Raw genomic sequence first — 24,685 nt, 5'->3', positions numbered from 1 at the left:
ATGCACTGTGGGAAACATCCGGTTAAAGTGAGATCTGAAATCTGTATCTGTCGGTGCCGAGTCAACGCATATGTTATACAATCAACTATTCTTACTCATTACTGCCAGAGGTTCTTGCATAACTGGTCAACCCTCTGAGAACATTATCAAATCTCTGCAGTTGTTTGTTTTATGTCTGGGTCCTAATAGCCAACTGATGGGAGCTCATCCACGTGCTGCTGTGGTGCTCAGTGTGCACAGAAACAGCCCAGGAACAACTATTCCTAACCTGACGCTCGGTTTCCATGGTGACACAGGAATCTGCCAGACAGTGATGTGTCTGCCAAGATTACTGTCTCAGCAACGGGCCTTTTGAGCACGTGCATAATGTATGCAGTGAATGCGTGTGAACAAGGGATGCGTTTGAGAGGAGATATCCTATGAGACCAATGTTTGAGATCAAACTAAAGCCTAAATACAGACTACTTTTGGGCGCTTCACCACCTGAGCTGAGGGACGGGAGGACAGAAGGTCGATCAAGCGGCGGGACACAACAGACGAGGGGCTCACAGAACACACCGGAGGCCGTTTTTGAGAGCGAAGAGGAGGCAGCGATGAGCGTCTTTGAGCATCTCCCACCTCCCCTCCTTTTTCCTTCCTCTCGCAGCCTCAGAACACCCCGTCCTTTCCACCTCCTCTCTCACTTCTACCCTTCCTGTAACCATAGATACCACTGTTGCCTGAAGAGAGGTTTTCTCCCAGACAGACGTGGTGGTGTCAAATGAGGATGCTGGGTGGATGCAAGCGCTCATGCACACAAAGGCAAACAGCTCAATTTATAGACACCCTCCTGAGCGATCTTTGTTTTTGTTTCTTTTTTCGCGTGGAACACGTACTGTTCCTTCGCACAGAGAACAACAGAATGTGGATGCCAGTCAAATTACTCCACAGCAAGGCTGGTCACCTTAGGTAAGGAGGCTGTATTATCAGTCTGACCATCTGCACCATTATGCATATGAAAACTCAGATGTAACACCAGTTTGCTGTGTTGTTGAGGCTGCAATGTGTTGTGCCTCTAATTACTGTCTGGATCTCTTTGACTTTCTCCTTAATTCCTTTCAGCTCAGTTAGATGTGTCTCCAGCGACCAGTCCTGGGAGCTGAGATCAGTCTTTGTGCTCTCAGAGGCTGCATGTAATACATATGGTCCCAGATTACTGCGTTAAACTGATAAATACCAGCTGTGAGACGTTCAGTTCTCTTTATTGTGCAGCCTGGCTCTGTAGCTCCTCTCCTGCAGCAGCCCTCCAGACCCATTCCTGATCAGTGACTCATAAAAAAGAAATGCTTTTGACATTAACAGTCACCACATAACACCAGCATTAAGACAAGCTTCAGGCTGCTGAAGTGCAGCTCGATTATTTTTAAGACGGCACAGAGCAACAGAAGTGGTGAACTGACAAGGGTAATTAAAATGTGAAAACTGCTTTGAACGTACAGTAAGTCCAATTTAAAACCCGGCCTTTATCCTTAAACGACTGTCCAGATATGTACTGGCTTCAACAGCATCTCTCTCCCGCTTTTTGAGTTATACCAGCAGAATAAGCAATTTGAATTACTACTTTATAAGGAAGTCAAGTGCTTTGGCACATTAGTGGTATTTTGTGTGTCTTTCCATGCATGTGTTATATCAGACTGCAGTTTTTGTACTTAACAGAGAATGATGAAACAGCCAGAGTACATGGTGAAGAAGGTTTAAGTAGCTGAGCAGATTAAAATAACATCTCTTTGGCAGAAACGAGGAAAGCACTTTCGGCTGGACATGAAAATAATACTGGCAAATAATGTTACTAAACATGATCATTACCTACAGGCATCCACTTATTTCATCTGTATGTGTACAGTACCTAGGATTGGCACATTTCAGATTATAGCTCGTAGCCAGACGCAAGCATCAACAGCAAAAGAGTTGTAGCAGGCAACGACCCCCATCTAGCAGCTTTCCTGGTATGATCCCTGCCCCATTTTGAGAAGGTAGTACTAAACTTATAGGCCTATTAGATCTGTCCTTCAACTTCCTCCAAATAATCTGTGGACCCTTCATCTTTTTTCTGTTAGATTCCACACACAGGTGTGATACTCGCACCAAAAGCCCAGCGCTGAATTCTGATTCATGAATTCTGCTTCAATAAATATATGTAACAACCTCTTAAATCAAGAATCGAACAGATGGTGTTCAAAACCGACAGGCAAGTTATGGAAAGAGCAACAAGGCAAAAACATGAAAGAAAGTAAAGTGCTAAAACATGTCAGAGATTAGCACATGAGATTGCTTATGCATCTGACTGATTTTATGATCCTTCATTGTCATGATCAGTCAAAAGTTATTTTTCACAAATGCACCATGTCAGTGTCTGTCACACAAAGTCCTCACTGATAAGACATGAAGCTCTTGCTGATCATTTCATAACAAAGGCAGTTCAGTACCAGTGTTTCTACTTGAATCCTTTGTGCTCCAGTAAGATTTTGTCTGCGCAAAACAGAAGTTTATTGTCACTATATGAGCCACAGAAGTGTAGCCTCCAGCGTCTGCCAGGTTAAGTCACGGTTAACGGATAATGTGCAGGTATCTGAGGTCGGGGTATAGAAGGTTGGCTAGAAGGGCCAGCAGTCGGGGTCCATCTTTAAGACAGTGTCCTGGGTAGCGGATGAACTGGACAGCCTTATTCACAGAGTCCTCTAACTCAGCGTACTGCTTACTGCCGGGCATGGCCTCCAACATCCCCAACGTCTGCATCCACAGGGAAAAACAAACAAGAAATCCAAGTTATTTTTAGGAGATAATTGCACACTAGGAAATGAAAACACTGCAGTTTTTTTGCATACTTGCTGTGCTTTTGCAGAGAGCTGCAAGTCACTGGTGGGTTGCAGTCGAAGCTCAGTCTCTGATGGCACCTGGATGGACAAGAATGCTGCCAGACTGCGCACCACCACCCTGAACCTACGCGTACAGGACACACCCGTTAACAGTTGCTTTATCAATAGTGACACATGACTATTTTACTGTTTGGACTACAGGTGCTTATAAAATGCATGTGGGCTTACCTATTAGAAACAGGAGACCGCTTCCCAAAGCCTATAGCTCCTAGCAGGCCAGAGTTCAGTCTTTCTTCTCCCAGCTGAAGCAGCCTGGTTTGCAACCTCATCAGACCCATGACGACTCCTGACACTTCAGTCTGGCTTGCCTGCGGCTGCAGCTGCTCCGCTGAGAGGTTAAGTGCTTTGTGCCACCAAAGGAAGAGCTTGGCTTCATCATCGGGACCACTAGACACAAAGAAAAACCTCCACATCAACATGTATAATATCCCTGCAGCTCAGAGTACATAAGCTGATATGTGAAATGGACTTTTAAAAAGCAACTAAATGAGAGAATGAGGAGTTCAAACCTGGGGAAGACCTGAGTGGTCCATGTGTTAATTAGAGCCAGAGTCCTCCTCTCATTGGCTGCTGTGTATTCTGTGTTGAGGCGCTGCAGGATGAAGGCATAGAGCGTCAGGAAGCTGCCTCCTGATTGGCTCTCAGAGAGGAAGTCATCCACTGTGAGCTCTGGCACCTGCAGCGAAGCCAACACAGGACCCCAACCTACAGACTCCTCCTCAGCTGAAGGACAAACAGGGTAAAAACACTTGTAAATCATTTATATCACAATAAACCTGTAGTCTGAAGAGTGACACTTACTGGCTACTTGACCAACATCCAACTGACAGTTGAGAAATCAGACAAAAACTCTGGACCTACAGTTCTGTCTTCTGTACCACAGTTGAAGTTTATGTGTAGCACGGAGCTAAATAAAAGGAGCGCCAAAAAACCTTTTACTGCTACATTTCTTACCATGGTTGAAGTATGCTGTAATGCACGCCTCCATGATGCGTGTCATGTGTCGCACTGAGGCAAGACAACGGGAGCAGGCCGTGAGGAGAGGCAGAATAGGAAAGCCCCTCCCCTTCCTGTCCAGCCAGGTAATAACGTGAGCAGCAAGCGCCTCGCCGGTTGAGACGCCCACTCCATTGAGCAAAGCCAGAGCGTCACTGAAGAGACTGCAGAAGGCCATGTGCCTCTGCTCCAAACCCACCTCTGTACAGGAAGAAAGACAAACAGCTGAGGTGATAAATGAATTCATTACTGATGATTGGTAACGTTGATGAGGAAGGCTGCCAAGACGATTCACCTGGTGGGTTGAATGTGATGACGCTCTCCAGAAGTGTCTCCAGCTGAGCCTCAAGGCTGTTGAGGGTGATGCCGCCTCCTTGTTCCAGAGTCACCAGAGACTGCACACACCAGCACACATAGGCTCCGGCCTTCAGCGTCTCCTCCTGACAGAAAAAAAGCAACAGAGACTCTAGTTTTTTGCTTTGTTTTTTGAGTTACATACATGAATAAATACACAACAGTCTTGCATATGTTGTACACATGATAAGAGATATTAAGTATGTCTCATCAAACTAAGGCCTAAATGTATTCCTAGAATGCACTTTTTTTTTTTTTAAATACTTCTAGTATGAGCTTCAAGTCATTTACAATTTCCTACTGGGTGATGCAGCTCATCTTATGTAACAATAGTTCTGTTAACTATAGAGGAAATGGCTGCCAAACCTTACTGAAAGGGCAAATTTGTCAAATTTACCAAACAAATTCATGCATTTCTGATACTGACATTGAGTTTCAGATTTAATGTTGAATGCATCTAATTTCTACAGATTTTGTAGATTTTTTTTCATAATTAGCACATAATGTTTGACAGAAAGGCTTAAGGAGGAAACATTATTGGATCTTGAAGCAGAACTGTGTAGAGTACAGTCTGGAGGACTGTGAGGATCTTGCCAGTATTTGTGATCTTTGGAACAATCTCAGTTGGTGTATAAAATGTCCTACTACTTCTCTAAATCTACAACAACTACAAGTGTTACATTAATGTAATTTGGCAAAGTAATACAAGACTGGCAAAGAAAACTGAATTGTTTAAGTCTAAATTTAGCGTGGCTGTTTCAAGCCTCCCACTTTCTCACAAGATGTGCCTGCCTGGGGCACTGAAGATGCAGATATTAGAGATTCACGAGTTCTTATAATCTCCAACATAAAGGCTACTGTGTATATTACAGCTGCTCTGACAGTCATACTCAGTAATTTCCACTCACCATTTTGATTGACTCATAAAATATCAACTATCAGTTGCTAAAGCAGTTTATACATTTATGCACTTATGAAAACATTTATTGGCCAGTTACAACAATTCCTGACTTTCTGTATGTGTCTGAACATAACTTGGACTTTTTAATACTGAACCAGAACCAGGGGGGTTTTTGGCTAAATTTCTGGGCTTCAAACCTCAACTGGGCTTCCCAGTGCTATATTGAGTACTCACCTGGTGTGGAGCTTCATTGGGACGGGGGTGGAGCCCAGCAGCACTACGCAGTGATTTCAGCAGCAGCTGAGGAGCAGAATCAGCACTGAGCAGCAAAGATGAAGGGTAGTGGGTGCTAACATATCCCAGAATGCTCTGGTATGAAGACAGGTCCAGTTGGTGCCAGGGCAGAGAGGTGGACTGAACCAGCAGACTGAGCAGAGGGGAATCCTGGAGGTTGAGGAGGAAAAATGATGAAGGAATGAAGAAGGGGCAAAAGGTCTGACCCTGATGGGATACAGAAATAGTCTCGCCTCACCTGTTGAGTCAGAAGCTGTTCCTCCTTTGCCAGAAAAACGAGCATGTACAGCAGATAGACCAACATGGCGTGTGACTCCTTCTGCGTACCCATGTCTGGTAGAGTTGGGTATGTTGTAGAGCTCGGAGGTGTTTGTAAGTGGTCACTTAGGACGCTGACCCAGTTGACTTCACATAATACTTCTCCCATAAAGAGGAAGCAGCTCTTGGGACTTCCTCGCTCCACCTGCAGGCACAGAAAGACGAGAAAACAAACTAAAAAAATCTATAGTGTCAAAACACAACGCCAAACAACACAAATCAAATCTGTTCGGATGTCAAAAAATTATTACATGTTTAACTCCTATTTAATGGAAGATGCGCATTTATGTCTAAATTTATGACTTTACAGTCCCAGTCATCTTGAAAGCAGTCATAGTATCCTAAATACCAGCCCACTGACATAACAAGTAAAACAGGGAATGACAGAGCCCCTCTCAAAATGCACACTGTTGCAGAAAAAAAGAGAAATTTTATAAATGATTACAGATTTATCTTGTAGTAAATTTCAGAATGAAAATGTTTAATATATTAGAAAAATTAACTGACCAGGTAGTTTGCCATTTCTCCTGATCTCTTCCTACTTCTACTACTCTACTTTCTTTAATTTTTTGGTCTGCTTCACCATTCTGGGAGAAGAAAATATGATTATCAGTCTATAAATTAGATTATTGGATTATTATGAACACAAGTTTGCTATTTAACTATTTCATTAATCTTTACAGAGTTTATTTGGTAGCACTTATAGATTGAAGTGGGTCTTGAGAAACAGCCTTCTTCCAGGAACACTGTGTTGAAACTACAATTATGGGAACTAAGGCTAATAATAGAAGCTGGGGCAAACATGAAGGTCTCAGATTAACAAGCTCCCCTGTGACACACATGTCTAGATCAGTGTGTTTGGGGTCGGGGGGGTCGGGAGTCAGAAGGTCGAGTATCTCACATTGAAGAGCTGCTGCATGAGCTGAGTGTCAGGGTGTAGGTGTCTCCAGGGCAGGCTGCGGAGGTGTGTGTGGTACAAGTACAGCAGGTATTCGGGTGTACGGGCAGAGGTGCAGCTCTCACAGTACTGCATCAAACACAGCCACAGAGCACCTCTCTGACCAGGAAGCAGGCGATCTATAACATACACAAGGACAGCAAAGCTAAGCAGATCCATTATTATCTATGAAAAGATCACCAGCACTGAAACGGTTACTCGTGTGCGAACGCCGGACAGCTGAGAACTTACCTCTGAATTTGTGATGGAGCGTGTCAGTGAGCTGAGCGTACAGACTAACCAGACATCCTGCTGCACTCGCATCTGTCTCCAGCCAGGGGTAACACTTGACATTGCTGAAACAAAGAGACACCGATATTGCCATTTTCCAGTTTCTTTGTTTGTCCGTTTATATTTTCTTCACCCTGTTAAGTGTTAAACTGTTCTCTGCCATTTTCAAACAGGAGTGCAATCTTTATTGACTTCATTGTGTCAGGGCAGACTTACAAGCACTGCAAGAAGTAAAGCAAGTATTCTATTGTTTTCCTCTTCGAACAATGTCGTGTTTGTTCTGTATTTTGTGTAATATATAGTGTGCTTTAGAGATGTATAAATTCTCTCTCCTGGATCAGTCGATACAAAAACTACAACTCCATAAGCCTCTGCTATTGACTTGCAAAAAGAAACCAATCTAATCTAATTTGTTGAATACGTAGATTGTTTTATCTGGGGCCCTCTCTGGAGTGTGCTCTTTCTCTAATCACATCTGTTTCACATCTGCCTCACTGATAACAGCTCTCCTTTACCCAAAATCAATTTCTATCTGAAAGCTGAAATTGCATCACACTTACCCGCCCTCACCAGAGTCCAAAGGAAAGATCCACGCCTTAAATAACTTCACAATTTTACTGTGCAGATCCTGCAGAGCTGTGAAAGTGCAAGACACATTTCTTTTTCATAACAACAGATAATTAATGATAATCACAGAACTAAAGGTTAAAATTTGCAAATGATCACATGCTCACAATCCACATGTACCTTTCATTACTTTGCTGCTGCCCACCGACTCTCTGGCACAGCTGCTGAGCTGCACGCTGATTAGACAACCAATCAAATGGTCCCAGAAAGAAACAACGTCAGTGATGTATGGAGTCCAGGCAGAGTAGAGGCCAAAGCTACGGAGGTCTGGCTTGCTCAGACGACTTCGTAAGAAATAATCGCTCAACCAGTCGACTGTCTCATCCACCTGTTAGAAACCAATAAAACATGACAGTATTGTTGGTTTAAAAACAAATGTTAAAGCATCATACAATTTAATGAAACACATAGATCAACATTTTACAAGCACCTCTATAACCAAATTGAATAAAACTGAGATGAGCAGAATTGACTTGAACTAAACTGAACTTCTGCTCCCGTTTAACCTGCAAAGCATTTGCTATTATCAGACAAGGAGGTTTGAATCCAATAACAGCACTACTATTAGGTACCTGCTGAGGAGAGAGGCTGATGGAGGATCTGTAGGAAGTTGCTGGGGGTCCGACAGTACGGCCGGGCACATCAGCAGGGCCGACGGGTTGCTCAGCTTTGCTCTTGGTGCTGCGGGATGGAGGTAAGCAGCCCAGCACTCGCAGAGTCACTTTCCAGCATTCTGGACTTAGCAACTGGTTTGATGAGCCTGTTGAGGGTAAAAATTATTTTGTTGAAACTGACCATCCAAACCGAATGTTTTAGTTTTTTAATGATTGATTAACAAAGAAATAATAATGATTTGGAATCATCTCATCTTATTAAAAAACATATTCTGTTTGTATGACTCGGCCAACAGATGCACACTTTAAACTCAGGTCTGATTCTACAGATTGATGGAATGATTCAACTAACTTCAGTTCCGTTCATTAATCAGCTTAATCTTTTGTTGGTGGAAAGATGAGTGGGAGGCATTCTTTAGAGGGATGAATGTGTTTTCTCTGAATCACTTGAATGAAGGACAAGAGAACTTTTCTAAGCAGGTCTTGCTTTGAAAAGTGCATTACCAGGCAGTGTCTAACGTAACATTCCTGAAATGAAAAGATGCTGTTTAAAGTGACACACAAGACTCTCAAATGTGTCTGCATTCATGGATGGAATGTACACTGTGTTTTATGACATCCACTCCTCAATCAAATCAAAAATTCATGCAATGCTTTGAAGAATAGCTGGCACAGGTTGACTTTAAGAGGCACTAGTAGCTCAATATGAGCAGTCTAGTGCAAAAAAAGAAAAAGCTATTTGATGATTTTAATAAGTCAGTCATTCTACATTTATCCAGAATATTTGAACAAACTTACTGGTCATAAGCAGACGTAGGCAATCACTGTAATGGTCGGGGAAATGGTGCCGTAAAAGCCAGGTCCAGTGTTTGGTGAAAAGGTGAAAAGGTGTGAGAAGTTCAGGCTCAGGGTCTCGGCCGCAGACACAGAGAGCTCCGTGAACCAACTCCAGCAGGCGGGTTCTCTCCGAAAACGCAGGATGAGCTTCATGCAGCCACTGGGACAAATCAAACTACAGGGGGAGATTAGGCAGAAGTGGATGCTTTAACTGGAATGATATGGATGTACTGTATACATCGACATATTTGTTAAGTTTGTTTCATTTGGACTAACCTTAGTGAGCAGCATAAAAATGACATCAGCACTGTCAAGGTGTAGGGATGTCACTACATCTTGGTAGAGGAAGACGAGCTGATTGGGAGCAGCGTTGGGAGTGAAGAAGGGGGAGATGAGAGGGCAAAGGCGCCTCTGCTCCAGGATGGTCTTCAGGACATGACCACATTCTTCTGCGTTTCCCTGGATAAACACCTACACACAATATAAAAGTACAATAGAGTTTAGTTCACATACTTAATTTAATAATGAAAGAAGTTCACAGTAACTGCATAGAAGGACAGAACCTGCCTCTTTTACCACTTCTGTACACTGCACTGTATATAAAAATGTTATTATGACCAAAACACCAAATTGGAAATGATTCTTAAGCACTCTAGTGGGACTAAGCTCCTGGGAAACATCCTGGCATAGCCAGAGTGTATTTGTATTTGTGTAATCTAAACAAACCTACCAACGGTTATTATAAATCTCACTGGTTTGTGCCCTGCACGGATGTTTGTTACAGTGTGTGCGCACCTGCCCCAGTATTTCCACACATGAAGAGAGGTACTGCCGTGTTGGGGGGTGTCGCAGTGTGTCCTCACACACAAAGGAGACCACCGTGTAAAAGGCTGACACACCAACTTGCTGCACCGCCAGAGATTTCTGTGCTTTGTACATATTCACAAGAGCCCTGCACACGTAAATCACAGTGCACACATTAGTCAAAATATCTTTGTTTCAAACAAATATTAATTTCTTTCAAATATGTCAAATATGCAGTGGTATTGGCTAAAATATACAGCATGAATAATCTGTCTTGATAGAATAAGATCTGTGTGTACTGACGTGATAAAGTTCTCAGTGTGGACAGCAGCCTGGGCCAGGATTTGTGGTGGAGGAGCCATAGCGTCTGTTTGAAGCTTCTTGATGTCTCTTCGCAGTGATGTTATCTGAGTCTGCACAGCTTCCTGCCTCTGGACACGCTCACACTACACAGTTACACACACATACACACTGATGAACAAATCATGACAAAGTGGTACCTTCAAATGTGGCTAGCATGCAGTGTGAGTGGTCGTACTGTGACAGTGATGTTTGCGGGTCCCTGGCAAGGCTGCCCTCCTTTCCCTTTACACTCCAGGGCCATGCTGACTTGCTCTGGCCGATTTTTAAAAAGCACAGGGAAGCTCTCAAGCAGCTCCTGCTCCATCGCCACCTGCTGTGCCTCACGTGCCACTGCAATCCTGACACCGAGATGAAACATTGGGGAATTAGCTTGTTGATTTATGTGTGTTTTAATGTGTGTATGTCACTGATAATAAGAAATTATTTAACGCTATATGATATACCTGGCTTGCTCTTGCAAAATGCTGAGGTCTTGCTGTAACAGTTCAGCAGCAGCTTTGCAGTCAGTGAGGCAGGCGGTCGGGACCTCAGGCACTGGAGCTTTGTGCTGCTGCAGCTCAGGAGGTGAACGAGGAACTGGATGTTTCTGCAGGTTGGACATGATACGCTCTCTTGCTGAATAAAGAGATACACAGAGCACAACATCAAGCACAGCTCTTCTTAGATTCATGTTTTTAATCTATAGTCCCCTACAAATAGATACAACAAATTAAATTAAGACAAACTTGAAATTGTTCTAAATTGTTTCACAGCGGACTTTTTACGTGTCATAGCAGGAAAGGCACATGTGTGTTAAAGATGACAGCATCAGACCTAGGGGAGGTCCAGCTGCTGTGCACGCTGGTTTACTGTCAGGCTTTACTGGCACATTTGTTGTTCAAAAGATCTTAAGCAGAGGATATACCTTTTGCTCAAAAACTCAAAATGCTGGCACATACATGAACTATTTTCATCCTTATGTATTTTTATGTATTCTTTGCCAGTTCTTACTGGGAAAGATGATTCAAATGGAAGCTAATTCTCATTTGTTTCGGTGGTAGCATCCATTTTTTAGAAAAAAAAAAAGCACTCCAGGGTTGCGCAAACTTACACCTATTCTTTATGTAACCGACTGTAAAACTGATATTCTAAATACATTCATGTTGAAGTTTTCATATGATACTAAACTGCTGTCTTTGTAAGGCGTTGAGGATGATCCTAGTATTCATCAGTATTATACACAGAATAGTGGATGGATGTGCAAAGAATTCACTTATCAATCCAAAGATGATGCATGAAAGAATTTCTTGAAGAGACAAACTTGTATCCTCCAGTAGTTACTGTCCATAACACACCAATTTAAGGAGTTTCCTCCCATAAATATGTGGGCATTGATCTGGATGCTGCTTTGCTATGGAGTGCACACATAGATGTGTAGCAAGGCACAACAAGGCATTCATTTTCTCAAGAGACTAAGATCATTTGGAGCAAACAAACAGATCTCGTTATTGTTTTTGAAATCAATAACACAGAGTGCTGTGCATGAAGGAATCAGTGCATGGCACAGCTGTCTCTCTGTTAAGCTTAAAGCTCTACTAGTTCGATTGCTAGATATTTGTTCAAAGCTTGTGGTTCAAATGCTTCAGTCAAGTTTTCAAGCTATATGGTAAAAGAACTGCTGTCATCTCTGGCAGGTAGTACGACGCGCAGCTTCTCTTATATTTTAGACAATATCAGCTTTTGACATCAAGCTGTAGAATCCCAGATGCTCAACTGAACAGACTGCAGAACTCTTGTGCACATCAGTATGTTTACACTTAAATCAGCGTTTAAGAAAGTAGGCCCACTGTTCTTTTGTTGACTGCAGGGATTAAATCGATGTACAGCAGCCGCTTATTTATAATGTCTGATGTAATATGTGTTATGGTTAGTGCTGAAATGATTCCTCAAGTAATTCGATTACTAAAATGCTTTGATGCAAAATTTTCTGTCTCAAGGCTTTCTTTAATCCACTATGTAATACTATATGGACAATACAGCACTGATGTCCGCCCATGTTCCGCCTGGACAGTTATTTCTGTTGCAGTGCGCTCACTTCCATTTTTGGTTTGATGCTGTAATGTACATGCCAAGCACGGAATGCAAAATGGAGACGGAGGCAGACAATTACCTGATTAACCACCAGAATAATCGATAGAATACTCAATTACTAAACTAGTCGATAGCTGCAGCCCTAGTTGTTTTATTTGTCTTGTTGTGTTATTGTTCCTTATGTTAAACATAGTATGACTTGACAAATCTCAGAAGACTATTCGGAAAATAAAGTGGCATCATATCAAATTTGCAGTCATCCCTCAACACTACAAAATCGTCCACCATTCATTTGAGACCACATATTTACTGTAACTGACTTCTATGTAATCTTTTGGATGTAAAATAACAATTTTAACTCCATACCATTGTTCAGGCTGGTGTAGTCAGCGAAACCAGGGTTTTGGGTCTGCAGGAAAGTTGGTTCACTCTGCACTTTCTCCCAAAGAGACAAAACCTCCCTCTCATCATACTGCAGACGCTCCTGGTCCACATACTCGAGCCACAGTTTCTACATCAAAACATGACAGAACAAACTGAAACCTTGGTGCTAAATGCTATGCTATAAGTTAGGTCACATTTCAAAATTTTTAACATACAAACACACGCAAAAAAGACAAACACACAGACATGCCCACCTGTTGCCGCTGCATGACTTGTGCCAGTCTGTGTGGGTCATACTCTGGTGGAAGAGAGGGAACGTACACTTCCTGCTTCTGCAGAGTCTCATCATCTAACCACACAGAAAATACACCAAACAACCTGTAGACAACCAATCAGCAGAGAAGCCTGTAAACACACTACTTCACACCTTCCAAACGACTGTAAAGAATGCTTTTAAATGCACAAGTTAAGCATCAGCGACCTACCTGACCAGCTCTGTATGTAGCTGAGGAGAGGTGAGGAAAGGTGGTTGGGGATTATTGGGGCTTTCGTCGCTCTGGGTGTCTGATGAGGGTGTGTGTGGTGGCGGCACCCTGAGGGCCTGGCTGGCAGCGTGGTGGAAGTCAGACACCTCTTGTATTCTCTGCCTCAGATCTCTGAGTAAAGCAGCCTGAGAAGTGGCCTGGAAGAACCTTCGGCCGATACATCCGCCTGCAGCCAGCCTGTTGGTCGACACATACACAGACAGAAATATATGGGAACTGCCTACTTCCTGGATTCTCTGGCTATGGATAATAACATGTGAGTGTGCAACATACCCATATTCAGGACCAGGCTGTCTCAGGTAGAGCTGTAGGAACTTCTGCCAGATGAGGGGAAGGAGAGGGTGGTCAGGTGGTGTGGCTACAGCCTGACATGCCCAGCGGTACACTTGTAGCCGCTGCAGAGATGGTGCTACTGGCAACTTCAGCCTCTGCTGCACCTTCTGGCTCAAACACAGAAACACTGTTAAATTATGGACCAGCATTAGACCAGACTTATCAACACTTATTGCCATATTTCTCTGTGATTCTGCAGTCTATGTCTTTTTGTATTTATATAATTCCTGCACAGTGCATAATTTCTATACTATTTGTTTATCTATTTATGTATGTATCTATGTATGTATCTATCTATGTATGTATCAGTCTATCTACCCACCTATCTGTCTGTCTGTCTGTCTGTCACAGCAATGCAGATATTATGCAGAATTTATGTGCTTGTTTACCTTTAGGGCTTGCTCTGGGGAGCTGTTGGGTTCTGACAGGAGCTCGTGCTCAACACAGCGTCTCAGCTGAGAATCCTCCTCAAACACACCCTCCATATTCAGCACCAACCAGGCAAACCAAACCTATAGAAAACAGCAAGCCTGTCAGGACTGAGAGTTTCACTGATATGATCAATAGTACTTGCACATATTGTTGTTGCTTTGGGGACCCTTACCTCTGCACTCAAGGATTGGCCCTCTATGAAGGAGGGTGTGGCATTACCAGCAATCCAGCCAACCAGAGAGGAGAGTAGACCCCGATCTCCATGGTAACCCAAGGCATTCTGCATGATGTATGAAAACAGAAAAAAATTACAAATATTGTTGGTTTAGCATCTCTCACCGGCTGCTCTTGCTTTTTCTGCAACGTATGACCAATTAAATGTTAATGTAGTGTTTATAGTTCTATTAAAAGCAGTTTAAATTCAGCATCTGCACCTGTTAGACCCAAAAGGGTCCAAAAAACATGCAAACCAAACAAAACTGTGTAAATACCTTATGCTGTTGGTACAAGAGTTTCTGCACACATTCCTCCTGGTGATGATTGAAAGCGGCACAGCAGATCTGATCCATGAGGAATAGGACTGTTTTGTCTCGGTACCACAAGTTTTGCTGAGTCAGAATTCCCACCCAAAACTCCAGCACTGCAGCAGCTCCGACACGACCAGGCTGTGCACTTTCCACCACATGACTCTGAAAGATGAAATAAATACATCTTTACAAGTAGTGTTTAGGAGATTCACTTAATTTCTCTTTCTGTTTTCCTCTTATTTTTGCTATAAAGTGTAAGGAATACTGAGTATGTAAAAGCTACATCACTGACAGGTGAAAATAAGCCCCAACTTCACACATTTCAGTGGGCACATGAGGTTCATGCATATTTTCCAAACACAATTTCAAGCCTCTTCCTTTTGATTACTGGCTTGTAATATTAAAAACACCTGGTGGCATTTATTCAGAAACAAGCTGAATAATTTACAGGCTCTCTCTGTGATTCTTCCACAATTTTTAAGACTTAAATTATTCTTTAGTTAATTTTCCATGTTTTTAAAATCACTCTACTCCTACATTCTCATAGCGTTTAAGGATTTCTTACTGATGATGATTATAAGTAAAGTTTTCATGATGTACCTGAATGACACTGTTCAGCAGACGGACATTATCTCCATAGGTGGTTCCAGTGAGGAGGGGTGCTACTCGGTGCGTGACTTGCTGTGTCACACCTTGTGGACAAACACTGTCGTACTGCAAGAACAACTGGATACAACTCACAAACCTGGAAATAACCGGAAAACACGAGACAATGCAAGTTAGTGTAGTGTACAGTATACTGTAGCTGCAGCTTCGACATGCCATATGAAGGATGTATGTTGCTTACTGAGTGTTGTTTAGCAGGTAGTAACTGAGAGGATAGGTTGGAGGTAGGATGTTATCCAGCAGGTGTACAGCGGCTCTCAGGTGGCGAGACTGAATCAAACTTTTCAACAACCCAACTCCATCCGTACAGAAATGTTCCAGACTGCAAACAGAGAAAAAACACATTACATTAACTTAGTTCAAATTTTATGGGCAAATTAGTCATAAATATTTAGTTTGTATGTGAGAGTACAAACCTATGTCCCACTGTTGTCATGGCAATGGACAGGTAGCAACCAATAGGGATCCCTGCTTTCACAGCTCTCAGAACAGAGTGCATACTAGGAGTGCGTGTAAGCTCTGGAGGTGGGTTTGATGCCAAAGCAGGAACTGCCCAGGCTCCTTTAGCGTTCTGTGCATTTCCATGGAGCTTCAGCCTTAGCAACAGTTGCCATGCCCATTGGCTAAAAGACGCTTCAGGAGATACACCCAAACGAAGGACACTGGCGAGGTAAGACACCTGAAGTACAAGTTAAGACGGAGGGATGGAAAAGCACACAAAGTTAGGATGAATTTACGTCATGAAGCCGTGATCATTCACTCGAACGTCTGTGAGAAAAGTGTGAAGGTGTCACCTGTTTGATTCCCTCTGATATGAGGCCACTATACGGTTTGTCTGTGAGGTACTTCTGATAGGCTTCAGCCACCAGCAGAGCAACCTCACTGTGAAGAAACGAAGACAAGGCCAGAGAGCCATCCTGCAAGACAAGAAGAGGAATTTAACAACAAACTGACAACTGCTCTGGTTTTGGAAATATAATTTTTAATGAACCCATGACTACCTGTGTGTAGCCCCAGTTCAGACCCTCCAGGATGACACAGGCCAACCGGTTCTCCACAGCAGAGAGAGGATGCTGGAGCAACCAGGCTCCAATCACACATATTTCTTCTGGCCGTGGCTGCCACAGACTCAAAGGCAGCTCTTTACACAAGTACAGCGCCACCTAACATGCATAAAATACGCAAACAAAAAGTTTGACATCTGGCAAGTTATACACTAAATGTAGGTGAAACCTTCAGACCATCATGGAATAACAGCACCAACCATTCCCACAGTCTGTATGGTCTCTCTCAGTCTCTCCAGGAGCACAGAGATAACATAGGCATGGGCTGTTGCTATGGCTGCCAGCAACTCCCTCCCCACCTTTGAGTAAGTTTCTCTGGTTGACATGCTCACATAAGACACCTAAAGCAAAAATAACAAAAGAGATGTCAAACGACAAGGAAGGCACTGCTTGTCTTCTAACCAGGTTTGAGGACTCTTTATCCACTGCTTTAAAGTTTATACTTTTCTATGCTACACTTACAACAGAAATGTTTAAATCCAATGCAGTTACAAACTAAACTTCCATCAAGTCAATGGATCAGATTTCCAATGTGGAATATAATATGCTAGTGTATTCCGTGTATTTCACATAAAATAGCTTGGGTAAAAATAACAGATACATTGTCTATTTAAATGGTAAGTTCTACCATTCCAATTCTGGTAAATTTCTTGTATTTATCACTTCCGATATTTAATTCTGCATTTTCTCATACCTGGTAGATCAGCAGAGTTATGGTCGTGATGAATGCCGGGTCAGAGTGCTGAGTAGGCGTAGCCATGTGTGCTAGTGCAGTGAGGAGGGAGATGCCATCAGAGCTGTTCACCTCACACAGCCATTGCTCAAATCTCTCCTGGTGCTTTGGGTCTGTAACAGAGACAGTCAGGAAAAATCAAGATGACAACTCCAGACTGAGAAGAATGACGTAATACATTTTATTTATGCCTGGTTTTAAAATCCCAAAGAAGCAAAGCTGCCAAATACATTAGTTTAAGTAGCTTGAGAAGAGATCAAGTGTTTTTAAAAGTCCCTTAAAAATGTGTTTAAGATACATTAAAAGTTTAATAGAATGATGAAACTGCAAGGCTACCTCCAAGCATTAATATTAAGGTTTGAACATAAATATTTTAAGCAGGTTTGGTCTGCATACTGGTACCTCTGAGAGCCTGAATGCAGGAGTGTGTGTCGCTAGTGCTGAGTGTTTCTAGTCCCGCTGTCTCTGCGCGCTGCATAACATAAAGGACCTTCCACAGCATAGAGCTGGACAAAGTCCCATATGGCATCTCAGACATAAACAACCAAATGCCCAACCTGTGAGGGAGGAACATATAAAATAAATATAAAAGCCTGTAATGTAAATAGTTTCCAGTTAAAATGGAAACTTGAGGCCAATTTCTCACCTTTTGTTTCTGAGCACATGCAAAACAGCTCTGAGAAACACATGATCATATTCCAGCTGCAGTTTGTCCAAAGACAAAGAGTGTGCATGAGAGCTGGATCCACCTGCATCGGTCACACTCACATACTGGGCCCAGTGATCACTGACATAGCACACTGTCATTCTGAGGGGAAGCAGAGCAGACAAGCATAACATTTTAGGTAATGCAAGGCAAACTTTAGTATTTCCCTGAACAAGTGTGAGCTTATAGGTTTTGCTTATGTTACTGGTGCACTGACCGTATGATGTGTCCTATTCGTTTGACTAACTGTCTGTACCGGGCTCTGTTATAGGTTTGTAAGCCAAGAGCCAGAATTTCAATGAGTGAGGAAGCAAAAGCAAACACACGCATCATCTTCTGACTGGAGCAGGCCTGGGGCTCATACACACCTGGAAACAGAGTGGTTTGTCAGTTCAAACCATGAGTGACACAAACACAAAGGCAGACGGGACTGACAGACTCTCTTACCCTGCTTGCTCATTCCCAGCATGTGTGAGTAGAGATGCTGGAAGGGGAACTGGGTGAGCAGTGAGATCAGATCCTCCTCACAGAGCAGCAACCAGCTGCTCTCTGGATCCTCATCCTACACAGAGAACAGCAGGACAACGCAGAGGCTGAGTGACTTGATGTGTGCAACAAGTCACGACTGGATCTGTCTAGCAGCTGTTTAGCTCTTAAGGCTACTTACTTTTTATATAAAAGAGTGATAACAGCTCATTGTACTAGGGAAAAAATGTGAATGGCAAATACAAGTTGAACATAGTATGTTTTCCAACCTAATATGAATCTTGAAGGTTTTGAAAACAAAGTGGTTACTAAGCAACATATTAATACTGGCACCAGTGGTGGTTTTAAGCCAGCAGACTGATATTTAAATGGTCACAGGTGACAAATTAGCACATTTTCTCAGCAGCTTTAAATGTGACTCAGCCGATCAGAACAAAGACCAGAACATTCTGTTTTAAAAATCACCGTCGACATATTTACAACGCTCTGTGACGTTTCTTCTCAACAGACAAACTGTACATTCATTATCAACTGCATCAAAATCAGAGAAGGAAAACAAAAACAAAAAAGAAAAAGACAGCGTTCTGAAAGACAATAACATTAATGTTCTTTCATGCAAGCAGTGTGTAGAAAGTACTACACTGCTAATTTCTAATAAAGCTGGAGTCTGAAATTCTGGAGGAAGTTTGTTGACATTTAGCTAGTTAGTATATTTAGATGACCTTTGCCAGATTTACCATCCCTTTTGCTCAGACTGCTCCCTTATCCCCCCAAATCTCTGCCTTCCTGTCCTCCTGTCCTGTACATGAGCACAAATCTGTATGAGCACAAATGTACAAAGGACACGCTGGAACAGTGTTGTGTGGATCGGTCCAAGCCACTTTGTTTGTTTCCCATTTACAGAGCCAGGGCTATGTACAAACGCTGTACACAGAATTGACAGCTAGCACACTGCTTGGAGATATGTGCTGAATTTAACAGGAAGGGGTCAGATTAGAATACAATTCCTGACTTTACATGTGAAATGTTCCTACATATTTTTCTTGCTTCTTTTCTCAAAATGTGATAAGTGCCTCCCAACTCTCACCTCCTCTCCACCTTCATCCACAAGAGTCCAGTTGCCAGACTCCGGCCCAGAATTTGTTGAGCTCTGACTCTCACATGGCTTCATATGACCCAGAAACTCTACACGGTGCCTGGGTCAAAACAGAGAAGCAACAAGTTAGGAGATGTGAGGTTGTTGAACCCTGAAAAGACGGCTTCTTCTCATGAAGAAAAAAAACACAAGGCATAATTCTAGGATGTATGGTTCACAGTCAGCAGATATGAAGGAGAAACTATGACAGGAACTCCTACATTTACCTGGCAGGCGACATTAGGATGGCAAGAGCTTGCATAAATTGCTGCACCCCACAGGTGTTCCCCCAAAGTTGAATCTGGGACAGAAAATAAAAAAAGCTCCAGTCGTGTTTATGTACAATTACTGACATTATAGTAAAATACGTGTCCCTAAAGTCCTTTTCAGACATTGGTTACATGACATTAGTGATTCCTCACCCTGTTTAAGTGACAGCATTCTGTCACTTTTAAAATAATGGTCCTAATGGTTTCATTCAGACATATCCACAACTGACTGAGAGAACCACAGCACATCAGATGAGACAGTACATCAAATGACGCATATTACATAATGACGCACTTATAAAGAACAGACTGAACCTAAAATAATGCCAGGCTTATCAAATCAAATACATAATCACAATAACTAGTTTGGTAATTTCCTAAACACACTAAACTAAAAAATATCTTGACAGCTGTGATGGAGCTCAGGACTCCACCTGAAACGGCCGCTTTGTAAGAAATAATTTAACTACAGGTTACAAACTGTGACTCTATGTAAAAGTACACTGTGTGACTGGCTGTGCAATCGTGACTGATCCTGTCAGAGATAATTCACAAGTAATTTATGGAGTTTAGACTGTTGTGCCAGGTGGTAAATGTGCGCAGTCTATCTCTTTAGAGTACTGTGCTGTTGTTTGATGCTGCAGATATAATAAATTCAGATGACAGACTCCTACAAATAACTAGAAACAATATACTGAACTTCAGCCCCTGTTAATGTTTTATCCAAACCTGAAATTATATTTATTATTGGTGGGTGTCATTAATCTGAGCTGCTGAAGCAAAACTCCACTGTGTTTTCAGTGCAGTGAAGTTTTATTCATGTGAACATTTGAGATCGTAACAGACATGAAACTGCAGAGCAAGATGAAAAGTGTTTTTTGGACTCTGTGATGGGCTGACATGTGGAAAAAGCCTTCCCTAAATCACACAACTTGAAGTATGTGCTTGTGGCCTCCCATTTGTTTATGCAACTACATGCAGTTCAGACTTGTGTCATGTTGACAGTGATACAGAAATAGTCATAGGTCTGACTTAGTAAGATTGCATCAGCAAATGTTACAGAAAAGTCACCAGGGTACTTATTCAGATACGAAGTCAACATATTTAGATGCCGTCAGATTAACGTAAAGTAGTGCATATCTGAAAGGGGCCTGACTAACCTGAAGGAAGGGTGCAGCCCACTTTCCCACCCCAGCAGGACAGCACAGCAGGTGACACAGCAGGTAAAGATGCTCTCCTGACCCTCCAACATGCAACAGGACAGCAACCTGGAGTGTAAAGCATACCACACAAGATTCATAACAACAAATTGCCTTGACCAGTGGGACATGAATTTTAAAAAGTGGTGTGCAAATATACCAATCTGTCTAGCCAGTGATGGATGTCTGTCTGGAACTGTGTGTCATCAAGGACTCTACGTGTGAAGCTAAAAAGGACACTGATGGCCTCTTTCAGGGGTTGGAGAGAACAAGGCTGTGTTTGGCAGCCTGAGCAATCTGACAACAAAAAGCAAACAAGACAAAGTTAATAACAATAGCAGTATGACACATTTTTAGTATTAGAGGTGTGTCTGAAACAGGTTATTCATGTTATGGCTGCTTGAAGACATATGTAATTTTAAAGTCTCTCACCTTTTAGTAGACGATACAAGTATGATTCCACCTGTAGACGTGACAGCAGAGCCGTATATGCATGCAGCACCACCTTCTGATGCAGCAGCTCACTGCAAGCTTCAAACAGTCTCTTCAGCTCAGCAAGCACACTCTGACTAAAATCTGCCTGCTGGAAGCGATGGTATCCACAGACCTTCGACTGGTCTGCACACACACCCTGCAGAAAAGAAATTTTAGATACCGTTACAACTGCGGATGATTATAGCTTCATGTGCCATATATATTATTGATTGTTGATCCAAAAAACACACCTGAAGTGTGAGTTGTTCATCTCTGAAGCTCCAGAGACGATTCTGTGTGCTCTTGCAGTCAGAGGACTGTGTGTGCAGCTGCGTGTGCGACTGGGTCAGCTGTCTGCGGCAGCGCCAGTAGTTCTGCAGCAGTTCAGTCAGTTCGTGGTTCTCCTGTCGGGCAAGAGAACAGAACTGGGCGGTACACACTTCAACACCCTCCAGCCATGCTCGCAACCCACCGCCTGGCTCCCAGACACTCAGCTGCTCCTGTGTGAACGGCTGTGGAGGAAAAACATGAGGTGTGTAATAGATGTAGCATACAGTCAATGCTGCAAGGCCACAGTTAAGGTTGTAACAATGCAACATATATTGATAACCTAACCTGGGAATACTGACAACTGATTTCTATTGCTGTGACAATTTTTTGCTACTACATTATCATAATACAATATTTATAACCTTACAATAGTCTTATTGAACGTCATCTCAGGGTGCATGAGCTCACCTGCATCTCAGGAGCTGTCTTGGGTAATTCTGGGTAAAGTTTACTCCTTGAAAGTTCAGCTACGGACTCCACGGGCTGCAAACTTGGAGGAGACGATTCCTGCTCAGGAAGTGCCAACACTGCAGGTTCCTTTGCACAGTTTTTTACAGCTTCCTCACAGAGCTGTATCACAGAACCCTCTTCCAGAGTAGGGAGAGATGGGTACAGTGCAGGAGCACTCGGGACATTTTGGACCTCAAACTGAGTTGAAACACAAGGCTGAGTCCATGAGTGCATGTCTTTTCCTAACCCAGTGGTTTGTGGCACACCTTTAAGCTCAGCCCTCTGAGCTTCCAGCCTGCCATCCTCTTCATCCTCTCTTTTCGACTCCGTCAGATGCACCGTGACTTGTGATGTCTCAGTTGGCAAATTCACATTTGACTGTAGAGGCTGAGTTAACACTGATGTGGATAAAGTCTGTGATGAGGAGGTTTGTTGCTTCTCAGAGGGCAGGTCTGATGGCTGTGCAGTGATCTCAAGGGTTTGGATAGAGTCCTGCTGCTCCTCCTCCGGCTCCTGAAATGGCAGACTGAGTGGAATGTCAGTGAAGCCAGAAGTGGAGGCCTCATCACAGACAGCTGAGGGAGCTGTGGCTCTTTTGTCTTCCTCCGCCTGCTTCTGCTTCCTGACCTGCTGAGAACATAAACAAACAATCATACATAAGTGTTCCTCAGCCTCTGCAACTGCTTTCTACATGTGACAATGAAGGCATGTGACTAAAGAAAAAAAAATTGTTATAAATGTGGCAAAAATAATTAATTATGATACATCAGCAGTATGTCTGTAATGAGCTCAGTCATTTTACATCAAAGATTTTTTGTTTTTTGAATCCTTGACTGTTATGTGAGGTTTACATATTGTGCTGCTCTTAAAGTTTATTCTCAATTTTTAATCAGTAAAAGTATGTTAGCCTGGATACTTTTAGCTGTCCAAAGGTGAGAGAAAGAGTGTTTTTCTGTGTGTTTGTTTTGTAAAGGATGGAGAGACTTGTCCTGTCTCATGACTGTACTTGTTTAAACTTGTTGGCTCTTAGACTCCACCTTTGATAAGATAAGGAAAAAGCAAACAAAGGTAAAGAACCGCTGTATAGAACTTGATTTAATCACCTGAGATTTTCCGCTGCTTTTTGACTTGGTCTTCTTTGGTCGTACTGCCTCCATCTTTAGTGTTTGCTCATATCAGCGTTTTCCACGACTCAGATCACACTGACCGTTGACGGAGTCTGCTGTTGGAAACGACGCCGATCAACTGAAAACAGCTGATCAACCAAAATCGATCAGTCATCATACGTATTCTGGATATGTGCAACAACAAGTAGCTGGAACAGCTAGCAAAGTGTCTGAGTCTATCCTGTGATAAGCAGCTAGAGGCTGACTGTGTTGTCAAGATAAACACCGTCATTGGCTGTAAACAAAACGCGCATCTATGAACCGCGGAGGGAACTCGCAGACGGAGAAAGGCAAAGCAACAAGTAGCATGTCGCAAAACGTGAACATAATTTCCATTTCTCGAAAACGAAACCAGTCCTCGCGGACGAAACTCTACTTGGCTAACTTACACAACTGAAGACGCAGTACAAAGGCTAAGCTACGCTAACGACTAGCTGCTCGCTTACTACACTAAAATTCTGCTCAGTATTGTATTCACCAGCGGCTCTAGGTTTTCCATGTTGTTGTTCATATCCTCAAAATAACATTCCAACTCGTCAAAGCAGGTGACAGGCGGCGAAAGCCCCCCTCCGCTGCTCAGCTGTCATTTGTTTTGTTTGTTCCAGGAACTCCGCTATCGCAGCCATGATCACGTGACTACTCCACCTCTCTACGGAATCACAGAATGGCCAAAACTTACAATACGCAATTTTCTCCAAACGGTAGAATCTTACAAAACCAAACAAAAAACACATTTAATCATTCATTCGTGGTGTAATACTGCTATGTTTATATGCGATTAAGCTTAACAGTTGGACATCAATTTAAAAAACTAAAATGTTGGTGTCAAAAACAGCCCTAATAAAACATCATATCAACATAATTTCCCACTTTCACTGAGAATTGTATTGTCCTGTCCATCTGTACTGATTAAAAAATACAAAATATTCATTCATACTTTCAAGGCAAACCAACCCTTTAAACCCCAGTTGGCTTACATGATTTCACATGATAGGAGGATTTTTTAAGACAATTTTTTATTTATTTATTTATTTTTTTTGGACTATCACAGTCTGGGATATACAGCAACAACACTGACTTTTATGCATTATTAGTTTGGACAGCGTCAGATTTAAAAAAAAAAAACTAACAAAAATGTCTTTGTCAGAAATATGACAAAAATCATGGCAGAAATCAAGGCAACATAGAAAGTGGCCATTTAATATAGATGTACCCACTAAACAAAATAATGTTGCGCTGAACACAGGCTTGTGTTATGCATGTGTACGTTATGTATGGATCGTGTGACCTAAATATGTGGCTTGATGTATGTATGAATCGATGGGACTCGGAAACATCCCCACAATTTAATTAATCAGCGTTGGTGGTATAGTGGTTAGCATAGCTACCTTCCAAGCAGTTGACCCGGGTTCAATTCCCGGCCAACGCAGCTGTTTTCGGGGCAGTGGTAGCGCAACGGTTAAGT

At 42.6% G+C, this 24,685-nt stretch overlaps 1 protein-coding gene and 1 non-coding gene across 4 annotated transcripts; one reads left to right on the top strand and one right to left on the bottom strand.

Annotated features, from left to right (window-relative positions):
- Nucleotides 1-1,716: 1,716 nt before the first annotated feature.
- On the bottom strand, nt 1,717-23,848 carry epg5 (ectopic P-granules autophagy protein 5 homolog (C. elegans)). Of its 3 annotated transcripts, XM_023297894.3 has the most exons (46): nt 23,699-23,848; nt 23,158-23,309; nt 22,013-22,684; nt 21,526-21,786; nt 21,233-21,431; nt 20,961-21,097; nt 20,762-20,869; nt 19,560-19,633; nt 19,285-19,393; nt 18,159-18,273; nt 17,929-18,079; nt 17,652-17,813; nt 17,408-17,562; nt 16,967-17,118; nt 16,473-16,613; nt 16,210-16,371; nt 16,003-16,125; nt 15,625-15,887; nt 15,390-15,530; nt 15,143-15,287; nt 14,507-14,704; nt 14,188-14,295; nt 13,973-14,095; nt 13,524-13,690; nt 13,191-13,427; nt 12,960-13,083; nt 12,688-12,832; nt 10,695-10,866; nt 10,427-10,589; nt 10,192-10,334; nt 9,880-10,036; nt 9,361-9,555; nt 9,046-9,259; nt 8,206-8,393; nt 7,754-7,961; nt 7,567-7,642; nt 6,968-7,071; nt 6,680-6,855; nt 5,699-5,923; nt 5,401-5,610; nt 4,207-4,351; nt 3,870-4,112; nt 3,425-3,638; nt 3,084-3,302; nt 2,865-2,979; nt 1,717-2,769 (listed from the first exon to the last, which is right to left on the bottom strand). In XM_023297894.3, the coding sequence occupies exons 2-46, from the start codon at nt 23,209-23,211 to the stop codon at nt 2,587-2,589; spliced, it is 7,776 nt and encodes a 2,591-aa protein (XP_023153662.2). In that variant the 5' UTR covers nt 23,212-23,309; nt 23,699-23,848; the 3' UTR covers nt 1,717-2,586. The 3 variants fall into 3 exon arrangements, with proteins under 3 accessions (XP_023153662.2, XP_054867604.1, XP_035798647.2); XM_055011629.1 differs by having other exon boundaries at nt 23,158-23,840; XM_035942754.2 differs by having other exon boundaries at nt 22,013-22,681; nt 23,158-23,840.
- A 729-nt stretch (nt 23,849-24,577) lies between these two features.
- On the top strand, nt 24,578-24,649 carry trnag-ucc (transfer RNA glycine (anticodon UCC)). Its single transcript has one exon. It is a non-coding gene; the product is annotated as a tRNA-Gly (tRNA).
- Nucleotides 24,650-24,685: the final 36 nt, after the last annotated feature.

This window comes from Amphiprion ocellaris, chromosome 6 (genome assembly GCF_022539595.1).
Source record: "Amphiprion ocellaris isolate individual 3 ecotype Okinawa chromosome 6, ASM2253959v1, whole genome shotgun sequence".
In the NCBI taxonomy this organism is placed as follows: Eukaryota; Metazoa; Chordata; class Actinopteri; family Pomacentridae; genus Amphiprion; species Amphiprion ocellaris.
This window is presented reverse-complemented; position numbering and strand designations above follow the sequence as displayed.